Genomic DNA, 26,495 nt, shown 5'->3' on the forward strand with positions numbered 1-26,495 from the left:
TATAATTTGAGCTCCACAGCTTTTTAGAAGCCCTTCAAACGTTGGCTCTTCATTGTGAATGATTTGGCAGTTAATCACTTGGATTTTAATACACTCATCTTGAGGGGGCATTTCTTTTGATCTTCTTTAGATCTTTGGGTTCCCTAAACTTTAAACCTAAGTACACAAAATACATTTCTGACAAAGCCCAAGATTGCCTACTATTGCCCAAGTTTGCTGCAGAAGTAGCAAAAACGGTCAGGAGAATTAGTATAGCCTGTGGAAACCAAAACAATAGCCGCACTCTGTGAACAGCTGAAGATGCTGTTGGGCATGGTCAGCCATCTGAAACCTGTATCAGTGGGGAAGAAACTGACACATCACACGGAACACCTCAAGTGCCACTCGTTTTGCCCATGGGCTCTGCTACTGAGGCATCTTCCACAGTATCCTACTTAAGGCACTGCACTCACTACAAAGTGTGTGGCAGGTTATATTGTGTTCATATTGCTTGTGGCCGGTGTCAGTGTGTGGACTGGCTGTCTGATCTCGCAATTCCTCCTCACGACTAGATGAGTGGCTGCTTCTTGGGGAGGGAGGAGGGGTGGAAATAAAGTGAGGAGCAGTTTGCAAGGCTCTGTCAATTCTGTGTTGGTCTTGCCTGCAGATTTCTAGACCTGCATCATGGGGTGGAGGATCTTAGGACTCCCCATGATGGGTCATGGATGCACCACATAAAGAAAGCAACTACTTGGGTAACAGAGTGCTTGTTGAGTGCAAATGGGAGTTTTTTGGGCTGGTGGTATTTTGGGGCCTCTGAATGCTCACCAGTAAATTCATAGAGATCAAAATCAAATTACATACAAAGTAGAGACATTTCAACTGTCAAAATTTTGACAGTGAATTGTCAAAGTATTCTTAACAAAGTTCCTGGATTTACAAACCTCCAGGAAAGTTCTTGCACTCCTGTTGTTCTTGGAACCTAGAGCTGAATGAAATGCAAAGTAGAAAGCTCTGCATGGAATGTATATCAGAAAGACAGAGTAGATGCCATAGGTGGGGGAGTGTTCATTGCAGTCAACAGAAATATTCTCTTTATCAAAGTCAAAACTGAGTCTGACTGTGAAGTTATCTGGATACATGTAACAGGAAACTGATGGATGTCTTTACCACTGTGACATTTTTAGAATCATTCAAAGAAAGTGCAATAGTGCAAATGCAACCCAATAAATGGAATGTTAGTTGGAGGCAACTTTAAACTACCATGTACAGACTGGGATATCTACAGACCACATCCAATGGAAATGTTTTAGTCCTTGTAGCTACAAACTACTTGACGTTATTGACAGTGTCGGTGTAGACACAGGAATTAGGGTCATCATAACCATGGTTACTAAAGCTCCTAAATTCGTCCAGAAGGTTAGGAGAGTTCTTATGCTGGAAAGAGCAGATGAGCAGTTGTTAGCATCCTACTTAGACAAGAATGACGTCCTTTAGTATAAATATGATGGAGTAGAGGAATTATGGGCAAAATTGAAACTGACTAAATCTTTCCTGGAGAAGTATGTGCCGAGTAATTGTATTAAGGGTGGAAAGGATGAACTATGGTTTTGTAACAAAAATTTGTAAAATGCTGAGGAAGCAGAGATTGTTACATGCACTCTCAATTCTAAAAATTATGCAGAAATGTTGTGAGGCAGAAGTTAGTAGAAATTTATATGTCTATAAAATATCGATGCGCAAAGTGTACAACAACCTCCACAGTCATACGTTAGCGAAAGGTCTCTCCAAGACCCCAAGAAAATTCTGGCCCTACATAAAATTACTAAGCGGATTGAAAGCTCCTACCCAGTCACTGGTTGACCAATCTGGAGTGGCAGCAGAAGACAGCCAAAGGAAGCTGACGTTGTAAAGTCATCATTGATGCTCTAGGATCCTAAAGACATACCATTGTTTGACCGTCGCACAGATTCCAATGGGGAGGACATAGAAATAGGTGTTCTAGGCACTGAAAAGCAACTGAAAGAGTTGAAAACAAATAAGTCACCTGTTCCGGATGGAATCCCAGTACAACTTACATAGAGTACTCTATGGCATTGGCCCATACTTAACTTGTTTTTATGAGAATTTGTCACCCAGAAAAATGTCCCAAGTGACTGGAAAAAGTGCAGATGACTCCTGCGTATAAGAAGGGTAAAAGAACAGCATGCAAACCTACAGACCAATATCCTTAACATTGGTTTGTTTCAGAATCCTTGAACATATACTAAGTTCGAACATAATATATTTCCTTGAGGCAGAAAAGCTTCTGTCTAGAAATTAGCACAGATTTAGACAGCACTACTCATGCAAAACTCAACTTGCCTTTTCTCACATGATATCCTGTGAACCATCAATGAACAGCAAGAGGCAGCATCTTATCCGGAATGTGTTTGACACAGTGCTCCACTTTAGGCAGTTAACATGGGTCCGAACATATGAAATAGATTCCCATGTATGTAAGTGGCTCAAAGACTTGTTAAATAATAGAACCCCCTGTGTTGTCCTAGATGGCAAGTGTATATCAGAGACAATGGTATTACCAGACATGCCCCAGTGGAGTAACACAGGACAGCTCTTGTTCTCTACATACATACCTGAACTGATGCAGAGGGTCAGCAGCAGTCTGCAGCTCTGAGCTGATGACACTGTAGAGTATAAGAAAGTGCCATTGTTGAGTGACTGTAGGAAGATGTGGGATGACTTAGAGTTACTTTCTGCAATCTAAGATGAAACAAATGATGCACCATGAGGGAACTATCTGAATGTGACAGAAATTGGTAGACTTAATGTATGTGTGCAGACAAACAAATGATTAGAATTTCAGAAAAACTGGATGATTTATTCAAGAGAAAGAGCTCAACAAACTGAGCACATCAGTAACACACTGGTCCACCTCTGGCCCTTATGCAAACAGTTATTCAGCTTGGCACAGATTATTAGACTTGTTGGATGTCCTCCTGAGGGATATCGTGCCAAATTCTGTCCAATTGGGGCATTAGATCATCAAAATCCCAAGCTGGTTGGAGGATCCTGCCTATAATGTACCAAATGCTCTCAAGTTTGGTGAAATCCAGTGACATTTCTGGCCAAAGTAGGGCTTGAGAAGCGTGAAGACAAGCATTAGAAACTCTCGCCATGTGAAGGCAGGCATTATCTTGCTGATATGTAAGCTCAGAATCGCTTTCCATGAAGGGCAACAAAATGGGGTGTAGAATATCATCAACATAACACTGTGCTCCAAGAGTGTTGTGGATGACAAGAGGGGTCATGCAACGAAAATAAATGGACTAGACCATCACTGCTGGTTGTCAGGCCATATGATGGGTGGCAGTCAGGTTTGTATCTCACCACTGTCTGTGGTGACTACAAATACATCTTCAGCTTGGAATCTCATTGACTGAAGTAGGATTGTCTTCAGTGATGAGTCCCACTTTGAACTGAGTCCTGATGACCAATGAAGACATGTCTGGAGATGCCCCAGACAGTGGTGGGTTACCAAACTGAGTGTCACTGGTTGTACAGCTGACAACCAGGAGTGATAGTCTGTAATGACATTTCTTTTTATAGTAGGGTCCCTCTGGTTGTCATCTGTGCCATCCTTACAGTGCACTGGTACATTGACATTATTCTGCGTCCGGTTTTCTTGCCCTTCACAGCAAGCCATATCTGGTCATACATCCAGCAATATAATGTCAGCACTCACATGGAAAGAGTTTCTAATGCTTGTTTTCATGCTTGTCAAACCCTGCCTTGGCCAGGAAGATCACTGAATCTATCTCCAATTGAGAATGTTTGGAGCCCTATGGACAGGGCCCTCCAACCAGCTTGGGATTTTGACAAATTAAGGTGCCAATTGGACAAAACTTGGCACATTGTAACTCAGGAGGACATCCAGCAGCTCTGTCAATTTGCAAAGGGCCAGAGGTTGGACCAGCACATTATTGCCTTGCTCTTCAATAAATATTCCAATTTCTGAAAGTGTAATCATTTGTTTGTCTGTAAATGTACATACATCACATCTGTTGATTTCCATCCCAGTCAGATAATTCTGTCATAGTGCATTCTTTTTTTTCTTTTGGGCATATTTGCTGTGATAAATGTCAGATCTTAATGTATAAAAATGTAAGTTAATGTAGATGAGTAGCAAAACCAAAGCTTTTAAAGTTGGGGTTTCCTAGGTGTGCCAAGCAAACAGGACATGGCATTTTCTATTGACAGGGACATGGAACTTAAATACATCACATTTTCTTAGGTAAAAAAACTGAAAATGCATTAACTATTCAGTCCACATGTTCTGTCTGGGAAGTACATTGTGTGAAAGCAGATTTCTTATACATGTTATTGACAACTTTTTACTATTTGGAGGAAATTCATTGAAAATATAAACATTAATCAAGTGTATAACATGCACCAAAAGCCTCAGCTACATATAAGCACAACTCAGTTTCCAATGATTCCAGTGAATTTCATTTAGCAAATAAAATATGGAACCTTATGCAAAACATTGTGTTGGCCTTTATTATTTGTTTATTAATACTGGTCACCAGTGAGGTCATTTCATGAGAAATTGAGTGATTGAGTGAAAATGTCACTTGTTTGAGTAACTTCATTGTAAGAAGTATTGTAGGTTTGTCACTGGTGGACCTGGGGAACAGTGCTGTGAGGACGACTGAGTTTCATTGTAATCCAAGCTGTTAGTTTAACTCTTCCATCTCAGTGATGACACAGAAAACTCCAAGCTTGTTCTGTGTATGGAATTTGGCAATAATGTTTTCACAGTCGAAGCCATGGTTTTGAAGAACAGGTCTGTTTCATCATCTTGTGGTAGTGGTGGTGGTGGTTTTGACAGCTTTTCCAGAATGTTTTTAAAGTGGACTCTGTATTCTTTATTCTCATTTAAATGTTTGAGAAGGGCATCACTTTCCTTCCCCTTCTTAGTTGGAGTACATTGGCATGTGACCATAAATGGCGGTTCAGATATTTGCTGAGATTCAGGCAAAAGTGGTGATGCTCATTTGGTTCCAGACAGTTATCATCAGCATTGCTGCAGAGGCCATTTTGGGTTCTGCTAGTATGTCAGGGCAGTTTTCCACATTTTCAATGTGTAGTATAACGTTTGAGAAAGTGTTTCTCTCAGCTGCTGCACATTCTGGAGTCCTCACCCTCTCCCAGTAGCTGTCCCTCTTCTTCATTGCGGCAGACCCTGTGACACTCATTTCTTCTTTCTCCAAGTTCTATAGTTGTCACAGGTACCCTTCCACCATCTCTGGCACTCATTCCCTAGAAAGCAGTGTACAATGCACCAGACTCATCCAGAACCAGTCCACTGTATAATGCATGATGTAAAGTGTTAGTGCACTACTAAAGCCCTGCGCTCTGTCAGGAAACACCCTCACTATTTTGTCATTGTTGAGTGGCCTATGCAGTACTCCGGGCGTATTATTTACTAAGTGGTGCAAAATTCCTTGTCCTAGAAAAACCCTGCTTAATGCTCAGATACAGTAGAGGTAATGTGCTGCTTGACACTGACCTGATGAGTAAATATTGAGACACAATCTGGAAAGAGATATGAAATGAAACGAGCACATAAGGTCAGCAGCAGGGTAGGTGATTTGTTTTGTTGGGAGTGTGTTATGAAATTGTATCTTGTCTATAAAGGGGCTAGTATACTGAGAACTACTATAACCCATTCTTCTGTAGTGCTTGAGTGTTTGGGAACTCCAGCAGAAAGGAAGATACCAAAGCAATTCAGAAATGTGGTGCTAGATTTATTAACAGCAGGTTAGATCTACAGCTACAGCGATCAGTACATCGAAACAATGCAAGCCACCTGAAAGTATGTAGCGGATGGTACTTCTGATACCACTGGCTGATTCCCCCCCCCCCCCCAACCCCCTCCCCCCTCCCATTTCCGTTTTCCACTTGTGAATGGAGCAGGAGAAGAAAGACTGTCGGTAAAGCTCTAATTTCTCCAATTTTCTTGTCATGATCATTTCACAATATATATGTGGGGAAGAAGTACATCTACCACTGGAGTTTGTTGAGCATCTCTGTAATGTTCTCATGACAAACAGACAACCCTGAAACAAAACTCAACATTCTCTGTCAGACTTTCTCTGTCTCTTCTATCAGTCCAATCTGGTAAGGGACTGCACACTGACAAACAGTACTCGTGAATTAGTCGAACAAGTGCTTTGTAGCTGCTTCTTTCTTGGATGAGTTACATTTTCTTAAGATTCATCCTATGAATGTCAGTCTGGCATCTGCTTTCCCTGCTTTGGTTTTATGTGGTCATAACACAAGTATTATGGAGATTCTTTGTGAACTCAAATTGGAATCTCTGGAGGGAAGACAACATTATTTTTGTTAAACACTTTTGAGAAAATTTAGAGAACTGCCATTTGTGGCTGCTTGCAGAACATTTCTACTGCTGCCAATGTACATTTTGCGTAAGGACCACAAACATAAGATATGAGAAATTAGGGCTGGAAGTGCGAGAGGGACAGGAAAATGAGTGACTAGCAGTGGTATAAGGTACCCTCTGTCTCCATGGTGCCTTGCCGAGTATGTTGAATAGAACAGAATTTATTCACCTGTGAATATCTTACATGTTATTGGTATAAATATTTACATACATAAAATTCTTGATATTTACAACAGAGACACATTGATATATATATAACGTGAAAATTATGTACGCAGGAACTTTCTAACCAGTTATTTATTACAACTTAGCATGACAGTACTAGACAGAACTTTATATCACTTAAATCTGATTCCTCATACTCTTATATGAAGTGATATGCTTTCTTCTTAAACAACTCTGCTAACTGATTTCTGTAGTAACACTGTTCACGTTTACGTAGCACTTCACTTACCATAGACCGGGACTGAGTCCTAGGCAGGCCCGATGTTAACTGACTGGGCACGGCCCATGCTGCCTGATTTGTTGTTGTTGTTACGCCAGCAGAGGTCGTGTCCGAATTTGCGCGTGCCCTCTAGTGGACTGGACTCTACTTGCGGCAACTACCGTCCGTGACGCGCCTTGCCAATGTGCGCCTCCCGCGATCTGTCTGGTGGCTACTGCACTCCTCCTCCTTCGGGGGGTGAAGCCACTGTGATCCACTGCGTCGGAAGGTGGAGCATCGGGCAGGAGCGATGACCTCCACATCCATTGGAAGGCCGGAGTCAAGGGGATCTGCCAACCCTCAAGACGGAACCTTCGAATACGGCTGGAAGTGACCCACACGAAGAGGCCCCCGTCGTCCCACCACCAGAGCCCGGGAGAGAACGGGCGACAAACTGTCGAACTCCGGATCCTGTTCCACCTCGGGAGGGGCAAGACCCCGTGGCGGGGAACGATGGGGAAGGGACGACCACAGGTGAACCAGGCTCCTGAGAAACCGGGCCTGCGAGGGGGGCCGGCTCTCGCTGGGGCATCTCGAACAATGGTGATGCTGGTGCTGGAGCTACTGGAGGCTGCCAAGGCTGAGAACCATCGCAGTGCGGCCGAGTCACAGTGGGGAGAGGCGGTAACATCCCCTGAGAAACCAACACGGGTGCCAGCAATAGGGAAGCCGGTGTCCGAGAGGTCGGAGGGTAGATGCCCAAACGTGGACGTAGCTGATTTTGGTGACGACGTACCACCCGGTTCCCCGCCTGCAAGGTATAGAACCGGCGGCCATTTCGGTGCAGGACCACCGCCGGTATCCAACGTGGATTGCGACCAAACCCATGGGCCCAGACCAACATACCCAGTGGAAAGCCAGGTACTCCGGGTTGCGAAGACTGGCGAGGACCAGGCTGGAGGAGGTGCAGCAGAGTCCTAGGTTGGTGGCCATGGAGGAGCTCTGCGGGGCTGCGTTCTCCCATTGGTGTGGTCCCGTATGCCGTCAGGAAAAACGTCAATGCTTCCTCCGCAGGAAATTCGTGCACATACTTTTTCATCTGCATCTTAAATGTGCGCACCATGCGCTCGGCTTCCCCATTCAGTTGTGGATGGAAGGGGGGAGAGCAAACGTGCCGAATACTGAAGCACCTGCAAAAATCCTGGAAGGTCTGCGAAGTAAACTGCGGTCCATTGTTCAAGACCAGGGTGATTGGCAGACCTTCCACAGAAAAGATTTTGGCGAGTGCCTGGATTGCAACTTCTGAAGTGGTTGAGGAGCAGCGAACCACATATGGGAATCGAGAATAAGCATCAATGACAATAAGCCAAAAGCCATTGAGAAACAGGCCCGCAAAATCGATGTGAACACGTTCCCATGCTTGGGTTGCCGGCGGCCATGAAGAGAACGCTGCCCTGGGAGATGCCTGTTGGCTCGCACACTGGGAACAGGCGGTCACCAAGTGCTCAATTTCCCTGTCAATACCGGGCCAGTACACATGTCTGCGAGCCAAAGTTTTAGTACGGGAAACACCCCAGTGCCCCGCATGTAATAACGTGAGGACCTCCCTTCATAAACTTGCAGGAACAACCACACGAGGAGCTGTATCATTGGTAGCCAGAAGGAGAACTCCTTCCAAGACCAAGAGGTGGTCTCTTAGAATAAAATAAACACGAAGAGGGTCCGAAGCCTGGCCTGGAGGGCGGGATGACCACCCCTGCTGAATGAGGCAAACTACTTGCTGGAGAACCAGGTCAGCTGCCGTTTCCCTGGCGACTCAAGAACTAGTGATCGGGAAGCCATCAACCACTTGGCGGGACGCCACATCCAAATGAAAACACATAATCTCTTCTTGATCGAACGTAGGATCCGGGCCCACCGGAAGACGGGAAGGAGTGTCAGCGTTGGCATGCTGTCCGGTAGGGCGAAAATGAATGTCATAATGGTACTTAGAGAGGAACAAGGCCCAGCGCTGTAGTCTGTGGGCCGCCCTATCCGTAATCTGAGAGGCGGGGCCAAATAACGATATTAACGGCTTATGGTCAGTGATTAACTGAAACTTCGTGCCATACAAGAAAGGGTGAAACTTGGTAACAGCGTAGACAATGGCCAAAGCCTCTTTTTCCACCTGGGAGTAATGGGCTTGCGTAGGACTAAGAGTTTTAGACGCAAACGCCAGTGGTTGCTCGGAACTGTCTGCGTTGCGATGGGCCAGGACCGCCCCCACCCCATACTGCGAAGCATCTGTAGCCAGGACCAACGGCTTATGGGGGTCAAAAGTAGCCAAAAAAGGCGCTGACGTGAGGAGGCCCTTCAACGAGGTGAACGCTCGCTAGCATGCAGGCGACCAATCAAAAGGAACACCCTTGCACAGAAGGCAGTACAGGGGGCGGGCTACGGTGGAAGCCCTGGGAATGAACCGGTGGTAATAGGCTATCTTGCCTAAAAAAGCTTGTAACTCTTTCAGTGAAGTGGGCCGAGGAAGGTCGACGATACCTTGGACCAAACTTCCTAGTGGCTGGATGCCGTGCCGAGAGATGGTGTAGCCCACATACTCAATGGACGGTTGGAAGAAGTTTGACTTATGCAGGTTGCAACGCAAGCCCACAGACCTGAATTTGAGAAAGAGGGTGCGAAAGTTGTGCAAGTGTTCCTTCGTGCTGCAGCCTGTGACAATTATGTCATCCAGGTAATTAATACAATGAGGGATTGTCGACGTGACGTGCTCAAGATAACGCTGGAATATCACCGGGGCACTGGATATTCCGAAGGCCAACTGCTGGCATTGGTAAAGGCCAAACGGGGTGTTGACGACCGCCAGCCGTTTGGAGTCCTCATCAAGTGGTATCTGATGATAAGCCTCCAAAAGATCGATTTTCGAAAAATATTGGCCTCCCGCCACGGCAGAGAACAATTCATCAGCACGAGGCAAAGGATAGGTGTCCACCACCAATTGGGAATTAATGGTGGCCTTGAAATCGCCACAAAGACGTAATTTTCCCGAGGGCTTCCTTACAATAACGAGGGGCAAAGCTCATTCACTAGAAGAAATGGGAAGAATGACCCCTAGAGCTGTCAGCTGCTCTAGCTCTTCCTTTACCTGAGGGCGGAGAGCCTAGGGGATCTGCCTCGTGCGTAGAAAATGCGGGCGAGCTGACGCCTTCAACGTTAAGTGAGCTTCAATATCTGAAACATGCCCCAGGCCCTCCTCGAAGATATCTGGGAAGTCTGAAATCAAAGATTCCAATGAGTGATAGGGAACGTCTTCGGAGACCAACTGTATGGTGTCAGCGATAGAAAAACCGAAAGCTTGAAAGGCATCCAGGCCAAAAAGGTTACGGAGCTCACATCACTGACAACAATAAAAGTAATAGGCCAAGTGACTGATTTGTAAGTCACGTCGGTGGTGAATTGACCCAGTAGGGGAATAAACTGTTTACCATAACCGCGTAGCCGCCGGTAAACTGGCGCCAACGGGGGTGATCCAAGGTCGGAATAAGTTTGTGCATTCAACAACGGAACTGCCGCGCCCATATCTACTTGCAGTTGTAACTGGCGCGACCGAACCGACACCTCGATAAAGAGTTTGTGTGCCGATGCATCGGGAGCCTGGCCCAATGAAACTTCCTGAATGTCAACGTCCATATCCTCTGTACCTGCTTCCTTTGATTCTTTTGAGGCTGAGCAGCAAACTTTAGCAATGTGACCTTTTTTCTTACATTTGCAACAAACGGTCGAACGCTGGGGGCACTCTGACTGATCGTGATGTATATAGCACGATGCACAGGACGGCAACAGGGGCCGGCGGCCGGAATTCTGTTTACGCGCCGTGCGGGAGCGGCCGTAACGGCTGGACTGTACCGCTCGCACGTCGTCCGCCCCGGACACAGTGGACGCGGACGTGCCGCCCTGAACCGCTGCGACGTCGCACCATGCCTCCAGCTGTTGACCTGCGGCGTGAGAGACTTCATACAATTGAGCAATGGACAGGACTTCCTCAAGGGAAGGGGCTTCTAACTGCAGGGCCAGTTGCCGGACCTCACTAACAGGGGCCGAACGAACAATGACGTCGCATACCATAACGTGGGCATACGACTCTCACGACTGCTCCGTGACAAAATGACACTTGCAACTAAGACCGTGCAGGGTAGTGGCCCAAGCCCGGTAAGACTGATGGGGCTGTTTCTTGCATTGATAGAACTCGACCCTAGCCGCCACAAAATGTGTGCAGCGGCGATAATATGGAGACAGCAATGAACACAATCCATCAAAAGACAAGGACGAGGGTTCCTGCAACAGCGCGAGCTGCCACAAAATGTGATATAGCAAGGGAGATATCCGAGACAAGAAGAGAGCATGACATACCTCCACATCGGCAACATGAAACACCTGGAAATGCTGCCGAAGGCGATGTTCATATGCATCCCAATCCTCTGCTGTCTCGTCATACGGGGGAAAGGGAGGAGGGAATGGCGCTGGAGCTGACTGCGTGGAGAGCAACGCCGGAAGCACTTGTTTCATGGTGGCCATGAGCTCCGTCTGCTGCTCAACCAAAACTCACACTAAATCCTCCATGCCGTGGAGAAGCTGCGAAACCGGAACAATGACGCAACATGCGAAAGAACGACCCTACTCGTCGCCAATTGTGTAGTAACACTGTCCACGTTTACGTAGCACTTCACTTAGCATAGACCAGGACTGAGTCCTAGACAGGCCCGTGCTGCCTGAGTTGTTGTTGTTACGCCAGCAGAGGTCGCGTCCGAATTCGCGCGTGCCCTCTAGTGGACAGGACTCTACTTGCAGCAACTACCGTCCGTGACGCGCCTTGCCGATGTGCGCCTCCTGCGATCTGTCTGGTGGCTACTGCATTTTCCAATTCTTGTGTTGTGTTCATGTATGGGCATTCTAACATTAAAGTTATTTAAATTCTCATCAAAACTGGGAAGAAACTATAAATATAGACACTAGGGGCCATCATAATACTGAGCTCTTTGAAGTGATCTTTACAAGATTGTCTTAGAGTAAGTGCTGTTATACATATGATAGCCTCTTTTTGCCACTTGAACACAATTTTTGAGCTGAGGCAGTTACTCACTGAAAAATTCCATAGGTAATGTGGGAGTGGAAAAATGCAAAATATTCGTATACTGGCAGAATTTTATTTACATCATTCCTCAGTTTGTACAACAGATAAGACAATTTGGAACACAATTTTTCTGAATGAGACACCCATCTGTGTTTCTGATCTGTGTAGAAACCTAACAGTTTGATTATATTGGAGATACATATACTGGCAGAATTTTATTTACGTCATTCCTCAGTTTGTACAACAGATAAGACAATTTGGAACACAATTTTTCTGAATGACACACCCATCTGTGTTTCTGATCTGTGTAGAAACCTAACAGTTTGATTATATTGGAGACACATAAATTGAAAACAATGTCTTCAGTTTCATTATTATCAATTTGAAAATAATTTTCCTGAAACCTGTTAGTGCATTGGTCCATTGCTACATTTAAATTATGTCGCAACTCCCCTTGATTGTCAACTTGTGTGACTAGAATTGTATCAACTGCATACAATTCTACCTCATGTGGCAGGAATGAGAGTTAAGTACAGTACTGCCTCACACAACAAGAATGAGGGTAAGTCATTTACGTATACAATGAACAGGAATGGACCCAGTACAGAATGATGAGGAATGGCTTTTGTAGCAGGTAATGAGTCTGACCTTTGGTTATTTACAGTTACTATGTGCTCTCTGTTGCTTAAGTATGACTCAATAAGGTGAAGAGCATTCTCTACAACTCTTTAGTACTGGAGCTTTTTGATAAATATACTATGGGAGACAGTGTCAAGTGTTTTCTCAAATCCAAAAGAGTTGCACAGGTTGTTTTCTTACTCTCAAAAGAATCATATATCCACGTAAATGTAGATGTAGAAATTTGCAAAAGCAGACATCATTCAATTTATCAAGTGTTGCTGAAGTTTATGTGATAAAAAAATTTGTAAAATGAGCATAGGGCCCTCATCATTAGAAAACCACAGAAATATACAGGTAGGTGTATAATAAACTACAAAATAAAATATCTTTTTGAAGCAGGGTACATTGCAAATGTTCACAAAACAATACAGATATATTGTTATGATTAAATAGCTACATTTTGCAGACCTCACAAATTCTCTATATGTGTCAAAACTGCATGTGAATGAAAATTCTAAGTACTTTACCTGAAGTCAGCACACAACAATACTCCAGAGAATATATTTACTTTTAAGAAAAAACCAGTGATAAGGAGCAGACAAAAAATGTGCCTCCTGAGAACTCTCCTCGTATGAGCTGCATAAATCATTTCAGTTATATGGAAGAGATGATATTCATTTACACAATACTGCTCTCTGAATTTTAATCATAATTCCATGCAGTGGCCCATAATTACATTACCACTATGCCACATGAGTCATTCTGTTGTAAATATATAGTGCTACCCGTGTGAAGATGAGGCATGCTGCTTCTCACACATAAGGCCATCTCCAGTTCTCTAATTGCGTACTGTACATGTAGAAAACATTAAGAATACACTCTGAATGTGGTAACTTTTCAGGTTTCTGGCATAATCTAGGAGTCTTCAAATAGCATCCAACATGGAATCTGACTGTTTAAGATCATGGACGATTCATCTTGTCCTTGTACTGGGCACATCTGTTACATGTTTGAAAGAAGTCACAGCACTGAGTGATTCAACTACAGATCCATTTCAGGTAAGGAGTGTCAAGATTTTCTTGTTATTGTTTGCTAACATGCACAAGGAGAATGAAATAAGTTTAAAATATTTTGTTAGAAATAGGCAATGAATTATTTAAAAAACCTGATTAAATCATGTTTATTTGTGCAAAATAGTGATTGTTCTTAGTTTTTTACAAATCTGCACAAAATATATGCTGATCTACATACTTTTTTAAAATTACAATTAGCCTTATAACTGGTAGAAGCCAACCTCAAGAAAGATCAGTTCGGATTGCAGAGAAATGTAGGAACATGCGAGGTAATGCTGACCCTACGAAAAGTCTTAGAATATAGGTTAAGGAAATGCAACCTATGTTTATAGCATTTGTAGATGTAGAGAAAACGTTTGCCATTGTTGCTTGAAATATTCTTTTTGAAATGTTGAAGGTAGCAGGGGTAAAATACAGGGAATGAAAGGCTATTTACAACTTCTACAGAAACCAGATGACAGTTGTAAGAATTTAGGGGCATGAGAGAGAGGCAATAGCTGAGAAGGGAGTGGGACAAGGTTGTAGCCTATCATCAATATTATTCAATCTGCACATTGAGCAAGCAGTAAAGGAAACAAAAGGAAAATTTGTGGTAGGTATTAAAGTTCAGGGAAAAGAAATGAAAACTTTGAGGTTTGCCGATCATATTGTAATTCTGTCAGAGACAGCAAAGCACCTGGAAGAGCAGCTGAACAGAATAGAAGTGTCTTGAAAGGAGGATATAAGATGACATCAGCAAAAGAAAACAAGGATAATGTAACAAATTCTAATTAAATCAGGTAATGGCAAGGAAATTAAATTAGAACATGAGACACTGAAAGTAGTAGATGAGTTTTGCTATTTTGGCAGCAGAATAACTGATGATGGCTGAAGTAGAGGATATAAAATGTAGACTGGCATTGGCAAGAATAGCATTTCTGAAGAAAAGAAATTAGTTAACATCAAATATAGATGTAAGTGTTAGGAAGCCTTCTCTGAAAGTATTTTTATCAAGTGTAGCAATGTGTAGAAGTGAAACATGGAGAATAAAGAGTTTCAACCAGAAAAGAGTAAGCTTTTGAAATTTGACATTACAGAAGAATTCTGAAGATTATGTGGTTAGATAACATAACTAATGATGAGGTACTGAATTGGATTGGGGAGAAAAGAAATATGTGGGATAAACTGACTAGAAGAAGGGATCAGCTGATAGGACACATTCTGAGACATCAAGGGTTTAGGTAGTTAGATAACATAACTAATGAGGAGGTACTGAATGGGATTGGGGAGAAAAGAAATATGTGGGATAAACTGACTAGAAGAAGGGATCAGCTGATAGGACACATTCTGAGACTTCAAGGGATCACCAATTTAGTATTGGAGGGTAATGTGGGGAAAAAATTATAGTGAAAGACCAAGAGATGCATACAGTAAGCAGATTCAGAATGACATAAATTGCAGTAGTTATTCAGAGACGAAGAGGCTTGCACAGGATAGAGCAGCATGGAAAGCTGCATCAAAACAGTCTTTGGACTGAAGACCACAACACAACAATGTAGCCTTGAAAAATGCCAAGTGATAAGTTATTCTATATTTTGATGATATGATTTCCTACTTGAATGCATGTCAAATTTTATGAAAACAAAAGGAATGGAATGAAACTTTACTCACTTTATACTTTTTAATTCCCTTATTAGTATCAGGAATAATCACACTAAAATTCAAGGCCAGGAGAAGATATGGGAAATTATATTGCATTTATCATCTTCAAAATAGAAGAACTGTCACACACAAACAAACAAAAAGCAATGAATAGAATCAAACTTTATTCAAATCACACATTCTGAATCTTAAGACTTTGTGCTGCAAACAACTTTATTCAGTCTTTTGCTTCACTTTGCATTACATTATAATTTTGTTATCACAGAGTCATCCACAGGTCATTGAAGAAATGTTCCCTGGCTTATCCAGGTCAGCAGCTGGCCTTCAAAACTGTGTTTTATAATGTGGCCAATAAATTTTATTTTTCTGCTGTCTACTTGGAAAAAATTACATATTTTTTGTGATTAAACAATGGAAAGTCCTGGATGGAATGTAACAATATTATGAAAAGGAAAGTTGCTACTCATCATATAGCGGAGATGCTGAGTTGCAGATAGGCACAACGAAAAGACTGTCACAGAATAAGCTTTCAGCCAACGAGGCATTTGTCAAAAATAAATGACAGACACACACAAACACACACACACACACACACACACACACACACACACACACACACACACACACACAAATGCAACTCACACACAGATGACTGTATTCTCTGGCAGCTGAAGCCACACTGCAAGCAGCAGCAGCAGTGCATGATGGGTGTAGCAACTGGGTGGGGATAAGGAGGAGGCTGTGGTGGGGAGGGGGAGGGATAACAGGGTAGGGATGAGGTACAGTGAGGTGCTGCTGGGGAGTGTGCAGGGACAAGATGGAGAGAGGGTGGGGCAGTGAGCAGCTAGGTGCTGTCAGGAGGTTAGATGGAGGGCTGTGAAGAGGTGAGCAGGGGAAGAGGTGGGGAGGCATGGTAGTGAAAAAGGAGAGAAGTAAAAAGACTGGATGTGTTGGTGGAATGAGGGCTATGTAGTGCTGAAATGGGGATAGGAAAGGGGCTGGATGAGTGAGGACAATGGCTAACGAAGTTTCCAGCCAGGAGAGTTATGGGAATGTAGGATATATTGCAGGGAGAATTCCTACCTGTGCAATTTGGATAAGCTGGTGTTGGTGGGAAGGATCCATAAGGCACAGGCTGTGAAGCAGTCATTGAAATGAAGGATGTTGTGTTGGGCAGGGTGCTCAGCAACAGGGTGGTCCACTTGTTTCCTGGCCACAGTTTGTCGGTGGACATTAATGCAGACAGGCAGCTTGTTGGTTGTCATGCCCACATTGATTGCAGCACAGTGGTTGCAATTTGGCTTGTAGATCACATGACTGGTTTCACAGGTAGCCCTGGCTTTGACAAGATAGGTGATGTTTGTGAACAGACTGGAGTAGGTGGTGTTGGGAGGATGTATGGGACAGGTCTTGCATCTAGCTCTATTACAGGGATGTGAACCGTGAGATAAGGGTTTGAGGGCAGGGATTGTGTCCTGCGCACTATCCTTCCCACTCCTCCCATCAAACTTGCACAACATACTCGTCCATCCCTACACGACCCCTGCTCCCAACCCCTTACCTCATGGTCCATATCCCTGTAACAGACTTAGATGTAAGACCTGTCTCATACATCCTCCCACCACCACGTATTCCAGTCTGGTCAAAAATATGACCTATTCCATCAAAGGCAGAACTACCTGTGGAAACAGTCATGTGATCTACAAGCTAAGCTGCAACCACTATGCTGCATTTTATGTGGGCATGACAACCAACAAGCTGTCTGTCTGCATGGATTGTCACTGACAAACTGTGACCAAGAAACAAGTGGACCGCCCTGATGCTGAGCACGCTTCCCAACACAACATCCTTCAGTTTAATGGCTACTTCACTGCCTGTGCCATATGGATTCTTCTCACCAACACCAGCTTTTCTGAATTGCACAGGTGGGAACTCTCTCTGCAATATATCCTACGTTCCCGTAACCTTCCTGGCCTTGACCTGAGTTAGCCATTGCCCTCATCCATCCAGCCCCTTCCCTATCCCCATTCCAGCACAACAATGCCCTCATTCCACCAACACATCCACTCTTTTACTTCTCTCCTTTTCAACTCTCCTCCCTCAACCACCCATCTCTCCCTTGCCCTTCATCTAAACTCCCGACTGCATCTGCTGCCCTACCCTCTCTCTACCTGCATGCTCCCCAGCAGCACTTTACTGTCACCACCCCTACCCTGCTATCCCTTCCCCTCCCCACCCCAACCTCTTCCTTACCCCCACCCAGTTGCTTCTCCCATCATGCACTGTGGCTGCTGCTCACAGTGTGGTCTCATCTTCCAGAGACTGCAGTCATGTGTGTGTGTATGTGTTTCATTTGCATGAATGTGTGTTTGTATCTGTCATCTGTTTCTGACAAAGGCCTTGTCGGCTGAAAGCTTATTCTGTGACAGACATTTTGTTGTGCCTATCTGTGACTCAGCATCTTCACTATATGATGACTGGCAACTTTTCATAATATTATTTTTTCTGATTGTTGCACAAGAAAGTAAGAGAAGATTTTAACATTCTATTTCAGATTTTTCCTTTCAGTTTCAGACCTTTTAATTTGTTATTCTCTGAATGCAATTTGTTCTCATAATAATTTTTCACCATGCCCAAATTTCCATTACTTCTAGCTGCAGTTTACATATTTTATTTATTGCCCAGTTCACAGGAGAAGAGGAGTACACACTACACAAAATATGTAGCCACTGGATTTCCCATCTTGGACAAGGTAAATGTGGAGAGAAGGGATGCTGACAGTTGGGATGGTGACAGCTGGGATGGATACGTATGTGGCACGGTAGGCCTGGTCTGGCACAAACAGTGAAACCTGTGTGTGGCACATGACGGGGTGGAGGACTGTACTATGCATCAACCCATCACATCATATTCCAATCCCATCAAAGGCTTACCCTATCCAATCAGAGGTGGGGCCAGCTGTGAAAGCAGGCACTATGGACACCCATTCTGCTGTAATGTTTACACCGTCTTTAATGTGGGCATGACCACCAACTAGTTGTCCACCCAAATGTATGAACACTATCAAACTGTGGCCAGGAACAGAGTTGCCAACCCACTGCCAGAGCATACCTTTGAGCTCAACATGTGAAACTTCAGTGGTTGCTTCACAACCCATGCCAACTGGATCCCCTCCCTCAACACCAGTTTCTCTGAATTATGTAGTTTGAAGTTGTCTTTGTAACACATCCTTCAGTACTGCAATACTCCTGGACTACTACTTCACTCCATTAATGTAGACCCGCAGGGTACCCTCTGCTGCCTCCCACTTCTTCTGGTCTGTCTTCATCCTCCCTGCCCCCCCTCCCCCCCCCCCCTTGCTATAACCAAAGCAGCTCCTCTGTTTCATCAAGTGCATTTGTGTGTTTATAGTAATTGAGAGTCAAATAGTGATAATAGTCAGTGGTCTGTCAACTTACTGTAGAATTGTTGTGGACAATTATGAGTTCAAAAACGGCTCTAATCACTATGGGACTTAACATCTGAGGTCAGCAGTCCCCTAGACTTAGAACTACTTAAACCTAACTAACCTAAAGTCATCACACACATCCATGCCCGAGGCAGGATTCAAACCTGCGACCGTAGCAGCCTCTTGGTTCCAGACTGAAGCGCCTAGAACCACTCAACCACAGCGGCTGGAGTATTATGAGTTCTGCATATATTAGCTGTTTGGAGGATATTGTTAATTCATTACTTTGAGAGTTCTACAGTGAGTAAAATTCTGTATATTTTCGGAACTAATCACATAATGTGTACTTTGTCAGTCAAAATGGCTCTGAGCACTATGCAACTTAACTTCTGAGGTCATCAGTCGCCTAGAACTTAGAACTAATTAAACCTAACTAACCTAAGGACATCACACACATCCATGCCCGAGGCAGGATTCGAACCTGCGACCGTAGTGGTCACGCGGTTCCAGACTGAAGCGCCTTTAACCGCACGGCCACACCGGCCAGCCCTTTGTCAGTCATGCAACATCTTCTGCCTTGAAAAGGACGGTCTCTGACCATGGAACACATGATAGTTGGAAATGAACTGTGTTTCTTTAATGTCTTAATGAATTTCCTTTGTCTCGAAAATGGAAATTTGTGTTTTTTGCCAATCTCTTCTATTTCAAAATGTTTTCAACTTGTAACTGATTTTTGATCACACTTCTTCTTAATTTGATTTCACATACTGATAATGGGTGTATAGTAGAGCAATAATGTTGTAGTGACTTATCATTCATCACACATCAATGATGTGAAAGGTCAACTTGAGGATTTATAGTGTGTGTGATCTGTAGAAGAGCATTGTGGATTTATCATCTGTATAATGGGTTCAAATGATGTGGCAAAAAATGAAGCATAGGTTTGCGTGAAAACGCTACAGAAATTTTTAAAAGCTAATAAATGCAGAAACACAGTAGTTGCCACACTTCCTCATAGGCATGATCTGATTTATAGTTCGTGTGTAAACAAAGAAATTCAGAAAACAAACATTAAAATAAGAAAACTGTGTTCTCAATACGCTAAGTGCAATGTACTGGATATAAGCAAGCTGCATCAAAATCTGCACACAAAACATGGAATGCATTTGAACTATGAAGGGAAAAGATTTGTTTGTGATCGTGTTAGTGAAATAATTAAAGAAAGATTTGTAAGGGATAGAACAATTTATCAGCTTCCTGAACATCCTTCCAACAGCGAGGAAAACAAAATAAACAAGAAACAAGAACGAAAATACAACACTGCTGACGTTCCTAATTTAAACTAGAGGTATGTGATGCTGTAAATATGATTCCCAATTACCAAATCGTGAATACGCCCGAACTAAAAATTTATCACCATAATGTGCAATCCCTGCATAATAAGATCGATGAAATTAACGTTCTATTAACACATGAACTTAATGATATCTCAGTGTTATGCATTTCTGAGCACTGGCTTAACCCAGAATTAATCCAGAATACTAAAATAAACAAATTTGTCTTGGCTGATTACTACTGCAGGAAAAACAGCAAGCAGGGTGGGGTAGCAATTTACACAAAGGATAATGTAGATTTTATTACACTACCTGACTTAACCAGGGCAAATGTCGAAAAGGATTATGAAATTGCAGCTATAAAAATTACTCAGTTCAACCTGGTTATTGCTACAGTTTACCAATCACCATCTGGGAATTTTGAACTTTTCTTAAACAAAATGGAGTCATTGCTAAATAAAGTAAATAAAATGGATTGTGAATTGATAATCTGTGGTGACTTCAATATTGACTTCCTCATGAATAGTGGAAATAGGGAGACCATTTTGAACCTTGCAACATCCTACAATTTAAAAGCTGAAGTAAAAGCAGCTACCCGAGTATCAGAAACTTGCCAAACAGCTCTTGATCAGTTTCTAGTCAAGAAGAGTTTACACAACACCTCACTGAAAATTTTCGATGCAGGTTTTAGTGATCATCTTGCTCAAATATTAAGCATACAAGTACAAGGCAGTATTATTAACAAACTGTCTTTGAGAACTGTATATCAAAGTTATAATCAGCACTTCGTCAACAACTTATTACAGAAAGAAAAATGGCTAGGAGTGTACAAAATGAACGATATAAATGAAAAATTCAACACTTTCATTGATACATTAACCCATTTCTTTGAACTTGCATTCCCAGTGAAAACATTAACCATACAGGGAAACTCTAGAACAAACAGCTGGATCACAAAGGGAATAAGGGTTTCATGCCAGAAGAAAAGACTACTTCATGAAATATGTAACTCAAAAAATTCCTCACCTGTAGTACGTGCATACTATAAAAAGTACTCCAAAATATTAAGAAAAGTAATAAAAGCAGCAAAAATAATGCATAATGATGAAATCAATTATAATTCAGCTAATAAAGCAAAGGTTATGTGGAGTGTTATAAAAAAATAATGTGGAGAATACAGACAACCTTGCAAAAATATAACACTATCACATAAAAATAAAAAAGTAACAAACCCCTTCGAAGTAGCCAACACATTTAACAACTTTTTCACAGGTGTTGCTGAAAATATGTTACCATCAAACTTTAAGAGCACCCAGGCAAATGAACATAAAATAAGTGCATGTAGAGGATCAATGTACATCAGTTCTGTTTCACAAGATGAAGTAGCTAAAGCAATAAAAGGACTAAAAAATTCCAAATCAGCAGGTATTGATGGTATACCTGCAACAATGTTAAAGAAGAGTGCATCAAACCTAATTGAAGTACTCACAAATTTATGCGACTGCTCACTTCAGGCAGGAACTTTCCATGATGTGTTGAAAACATCAAAAGTTATTCCTGTATATAAAAAAGGGGATAAAGACAATGTAAATAACTACAGACCCATCACAATTTCCTCCTGCATCTCTAAAGTACTGGAAAAAGTTATGTATGAGAAACTTATGAAATTTATAAATCAAAACAGCATCCTATGTAATGAACAACATGGATTCAGAAATAAGAGGTCAACGACAACTGCTGTCTATGAGTGCATCAATTCCATCCTAAACCTGATGGGCAAAAAACAGGAAACAATAGGAGTCTTTATTGACTTGTCAAAAGCTTTTGACATGGTGGACCATAAAATTCTGCTATCAAAGCTAGAAAGATATGGTATTCGAGGTCTGTCCAACAAGTGGATCAGATCCTTTCTGACTAATCGTATGAAGGCAGTGTGCATCAAGCACACAAATATTGAACTAAAAACTGTATCTTATCACTTATCTGACTATAAACCAATGAAATGTGGTGTACCCCAAGGATCAGTATTGGGACCCCTTCTGTTTCTTCAATACATAACTGATCTAAGCTTAAATATTGATACACACAAAACAATCATATTTGCGGATGACACCATGATTCTACTAAAAGGAGACGACGATGAACAGTTACAGCAGACAGTAAACGGGGCACGAAACAACTTAGCAGCTGGGCACAGAGTTATCAGCTTTTAATAAACAGTAAGAAAACCATTGCTCTAAAATTCCACAATGTTCCTAACAAGGACATGTTTATCCCATCAGTCTCTATCAATGATAAACCAGTTGGTAATAGTACTGAAACGAAATTCTTAGGACTTTGGCTGCAGAGTAACATCAGATGGAATAAGCATATTGAATATCTCAATACAGAACTGAGCAAAACATGTTACCTCCTTTGTTCATTAAAATCATGCTGTAGTGAGTATTGAATGCATATCATGCGTACTTTTATTCTTGTCTTAGATATGGGGTCACCTTCTGGGGAAACTCTAAAACAGCTAATAGCACTTTTAAACTGCAAAAAAGGGCCATTAGAATCTTGTTTGGGTGCAAGCCTAGAGACTCTTGTAAACCCCTGTTTAAGAAATCTGGTTTTCCTCCATTACCATGTGTATACATTATGGAAACTCTTTTGTTCTTTAAATTAACTGTAATAGGCAAGGACCGGAGACTGCAAAAAAACTGTGATATACATGAGCACTATACCAGACAAAACAGAAACTTACATATGACTCAAATCAACACAGCACTGAGGTCAATACATTTGGAAAATCTCTTAAGTCATATTTACAGCATCATTGCTTTTACTCCATTGAAGAATATTTAAATTTATGAAATGTGTTATATAAATATTTACTTGTAAAGTGTATTATTGTAAGCTTAAATATGTATGCCTTGAAATGACTTTCAGCCTGTATATTTATAACTTGACTTGTCCAATGTCTTATGCATAAGCTGGTATGTAGATAACAGGACCAATAAAATACAATCTACAATGACTTCATGGTAACAACATGCATTTTGTGATTCAATGTTTGTCTCTTATGCCTTGCAAGTTTTGATTATGTTGTTTAGTTTTGACCATTTATCCATCCTTTATAGTAGGGTTACAGTGATTAATTATAATTATGACATTGTTTTATAAAAATTAATTCCTCCACATCACAAAAATTAGTTCCCCCACATCAATTAACTTACCGCACTGCCACGACAATGGAGGAGCAACAGTCACAACCACACAAGTTTACTTGCAAACAAGAAGTAAACCAATGTCAATATAATTGCACTTCCTCATTTTTGCCAATTTCATTTATGTAACTCACCTGTCGGTGAACCTCAGCCCACAAATATCCAGTGAATGAAATTTCACGGTTGCTGCAGTCTCTCATAACATCTTATGAGCAGATTTTCTGTACCGTTTTAAATTCTTAGTTGACATACATCATTGTCAGCTGATTACAATGGATCTTAAGCATGAAATCCCTGCAACTTTGATGACAGGCTCCAATACAACCACTGCCATCAAGGAGAATGAAGTTCCATCTCAAGAACTTCTACAAAATCACCCAGAGCTAGTCACACAATTTGCACCTTGAAAGGAAGCATGTCATTGCACAGTACACTACATTCAAACAATTCCTGGACCATCTGCCTTTGCCTATGCCCGCCACCTAGCTCCAGAATGTCATGCAGCAGCCAAACAGCATTTCCACAAGTTGTTGGGAAAAGGAAATATATGCAGATTGGACAGCCCATACCTATCACTGTTACATTTCATGAGTAAAAAAGATGGTACTTATCAATTCTGTAGCAATTTTGGGGGATTAAATACCAGGACTGTCCCAAATTATTACGTCATACTGAATATTCAGTACTTTACAAGTGAATTACACAGTGCCTCAGTTTTCAGTGTAACTGATTGTGAGAACACATATACGCAAAACTCAGTGGTCCCCTGTGACATCCTCAAGATTGCTGTGCTCACCCCTTTGGGTTGTTTGAGTTTCAGTTTTTGCCATACAGTTTATGTACTGCAGCCCAGACAGAGCAGCAGTTTGTAGATGAAGTTCTCAGAGGTCTAAATTTTTGTTCTGCATATATAGCCGACACCCTAGTTTTCTTTCTCATAATAAAACAAGAGCACAGAGCACACTTACAGCTGTTATTTCAATGTCTTCAGGAGTATGGTGTCCTCCTAAATGCCATAATTGCACATTGGAGAAGCCATATATTGATGTTTTAGGAGGGTACCTAACCCCTTCCCCATCTGTGTGCAGGCAATTCATAACAAGCCCCAAACCAAAACTTACCAGGACTTAAGACTTTTTTGGGCATGATAAACTTTCATCAACAACAGTGCTTCAGTAATTGACTTGGAAATAAACAAGATTGCTGTTCTGATAGTCTGCAAGACCCCAACAGGTAATGTTTTAAACCTCATTAAGCAGATGGAAGGGGAACTAATAAGACTTAGTAGAAATAACAGAGAAGTTATTCATGTGAAGATGTCAGTATAGATTTCACCTCAGATAGTTCTGATTGAGGGCACCTAGAATTACTGATGCCCAGCTTTGGATTATCTCACAAAGCAACATCCCCAACAACAATAGACAGGTGTAGTGCAACAGAAATAGGTAATTTACTTCTATATCCAACTGTCTTTAATGAAATAGATGTGAGCCCTATAATAAGTAGTTTATCTGACAATGGTGTGTCAAATGTCAGCAATTAACCATCACCATCAATCAAGCTTACCTAAGAAAGGAAAAGGAAAATTTCTCAGAATTGTAAGTGCTCACTCAATTACACAGGATGGGAAATGGCAAGAAATTTATCAAGAGAAACAGTAGATGGGAAATTTTATTCTTTTCTAAAAATATTCTTGTATTATGAATTCAGTTTTTCACTGCAATGAGTCAGGAACATTTACACTGGAGGCTGAGATCAAGGATGGCTGCTAACATCTGGGATCAAAAGATCTTGTGCTAGGAAGAAAGATAAATGTAGAAGACTAGCTTTTATCAAGACTTAAAAAATGCACTAAAAGCTGTATTCAGAATTCTTCAGAGTCTCATCAAAAAGGCGGAAACTGTACCATGTACTATGCACAAAAAATTCAAAAATCAAAAAATGGGGCAAGGACAGTACGGGAATTGTTAGGCATGAAATGAATAAATTCAGTGAGGCAAATGATACTGAATTCCCACATGGCAGTAGAGGCAAGATATATGGTATGAAATTAAAATCATTGGCTACTAAATTCAGTCAGTTCTTTCTAACAGTAGCAGAAAACACAGGAACAATGAACCATTTATTGGAAGCAGATCCAATAAACTTAACTTAGAGAGGGAACACCTACTCTATCGTCAGAAATCAGTTTTGCCAACTCATCTGCTAGAGAGATCACAAAAATCATATTAGGTGACTAAAAAGCAGTAACTCTTCTGGCTATGATGGTGTCTCAGCCAAAGTACTACAGCCATAAAATGTGGCACACTGCAAGGTTTAGCGCTGAGCCTGCTCCTGTTCTAGACATGTATAAATGATTTACCACTAACATTCGAAGAGCCCTCAAAAATCATAGTGTTTGCTGACAACACAGGTATCTTGATAAGATGGCTAAAGATATTGAACAAGCTTGCAATTGTTTCACAATCAACACCTTCAGTTTTAGTCTTGCAGAAACTCATATTATGCAATTCTGAAGAAATAAAATTGAGTTAAAGGTTGCAGAAGTAGAGTTCAACAGGCATACACTGGGAGAGGCTCCATGTATGAAGTTCCTAGGTATCAGGGTAGATAATAAGCTGAGGATGGCAACATGTGAATAAGTTAAACAAATAACTCAAGCTCTGCCCAGTTTGCACCTCAGAAATCTCTCTCGTTGCCTAGTCTTCTGGTAGCATACTTTGACTTACTTTTACCAAGTTTGCCCTCAGTCATAATCTTACGGGGCTTTACAGCTAAGGTGAAAAAAGTATTTATTCTCAGAAGTGTGCAATAGGAATAATGTTAAAGTCGATAATCAGACATCTTGCAGAAGTCTCCTCATGACCCTAGGGACTCTTGCAGGTACATACCAATAAATATGCTCTCCCTCTCATGGTATTTGTGGTTCATAACAAGAGTGAATTAGGATAAACTCAATAATTCATAACCACAGTACGCAGAATAGAAATAATTTCCATATAAATTATGCAGTCTTGTCCAAGATTGAGAATGGAGTTTTATATTCTGCTGCCAAAGTCTGCAACAGGTTTCCAATGGACAACAGGTGGGAAATTAAACATCCCTCAAATATTTGAACACAAAGTCAAAGAATACCTCATTAGCCACTCCCCCTACAATATATCTGGATAACTTG

At 41.8% G+C, this 26,495-nt stretch overlaps 1 protein-coding gene across 1 annotated transcript in view; it reads left to right on the plus strand.

The window, feature by feature from the left end:
• Positions 1-26,495, plus strand: part of LOC126092842 (lysosomal alpha-mannosidase-like) — a 324,038-nt gene that overhangs the window by 86,967 nt on the left and 210,576 nt on the right. The window contains exon 2 of the mRNA XM_049908575.1: positions 13,517-13,673. Coding sequence (XP_049764532.1) covers positions 13,557-13,673 — 117 coding nt within the window. The 5' untranslated portion in view covers positions 13,517-13,556. The remainder of the gene's footprint in view (positions 1-13,516; positions 13,674-26,495) is intronic.

Source organism: Schistocerca cancellata, chromosome 1 (genome assembly GCF_023864275.1).
Source record: "Schistocerca cancellata isolate TAMUIC-IGC-003103 chromosome 1, iqSchCanc2.1, whole genome shotgun sequence".
NCBI lineage: Eukaryota > Metazoa > Arthropoda > Insecta > Orthoptera > Acrididae > Schistocerca > Schistocerca cancellata.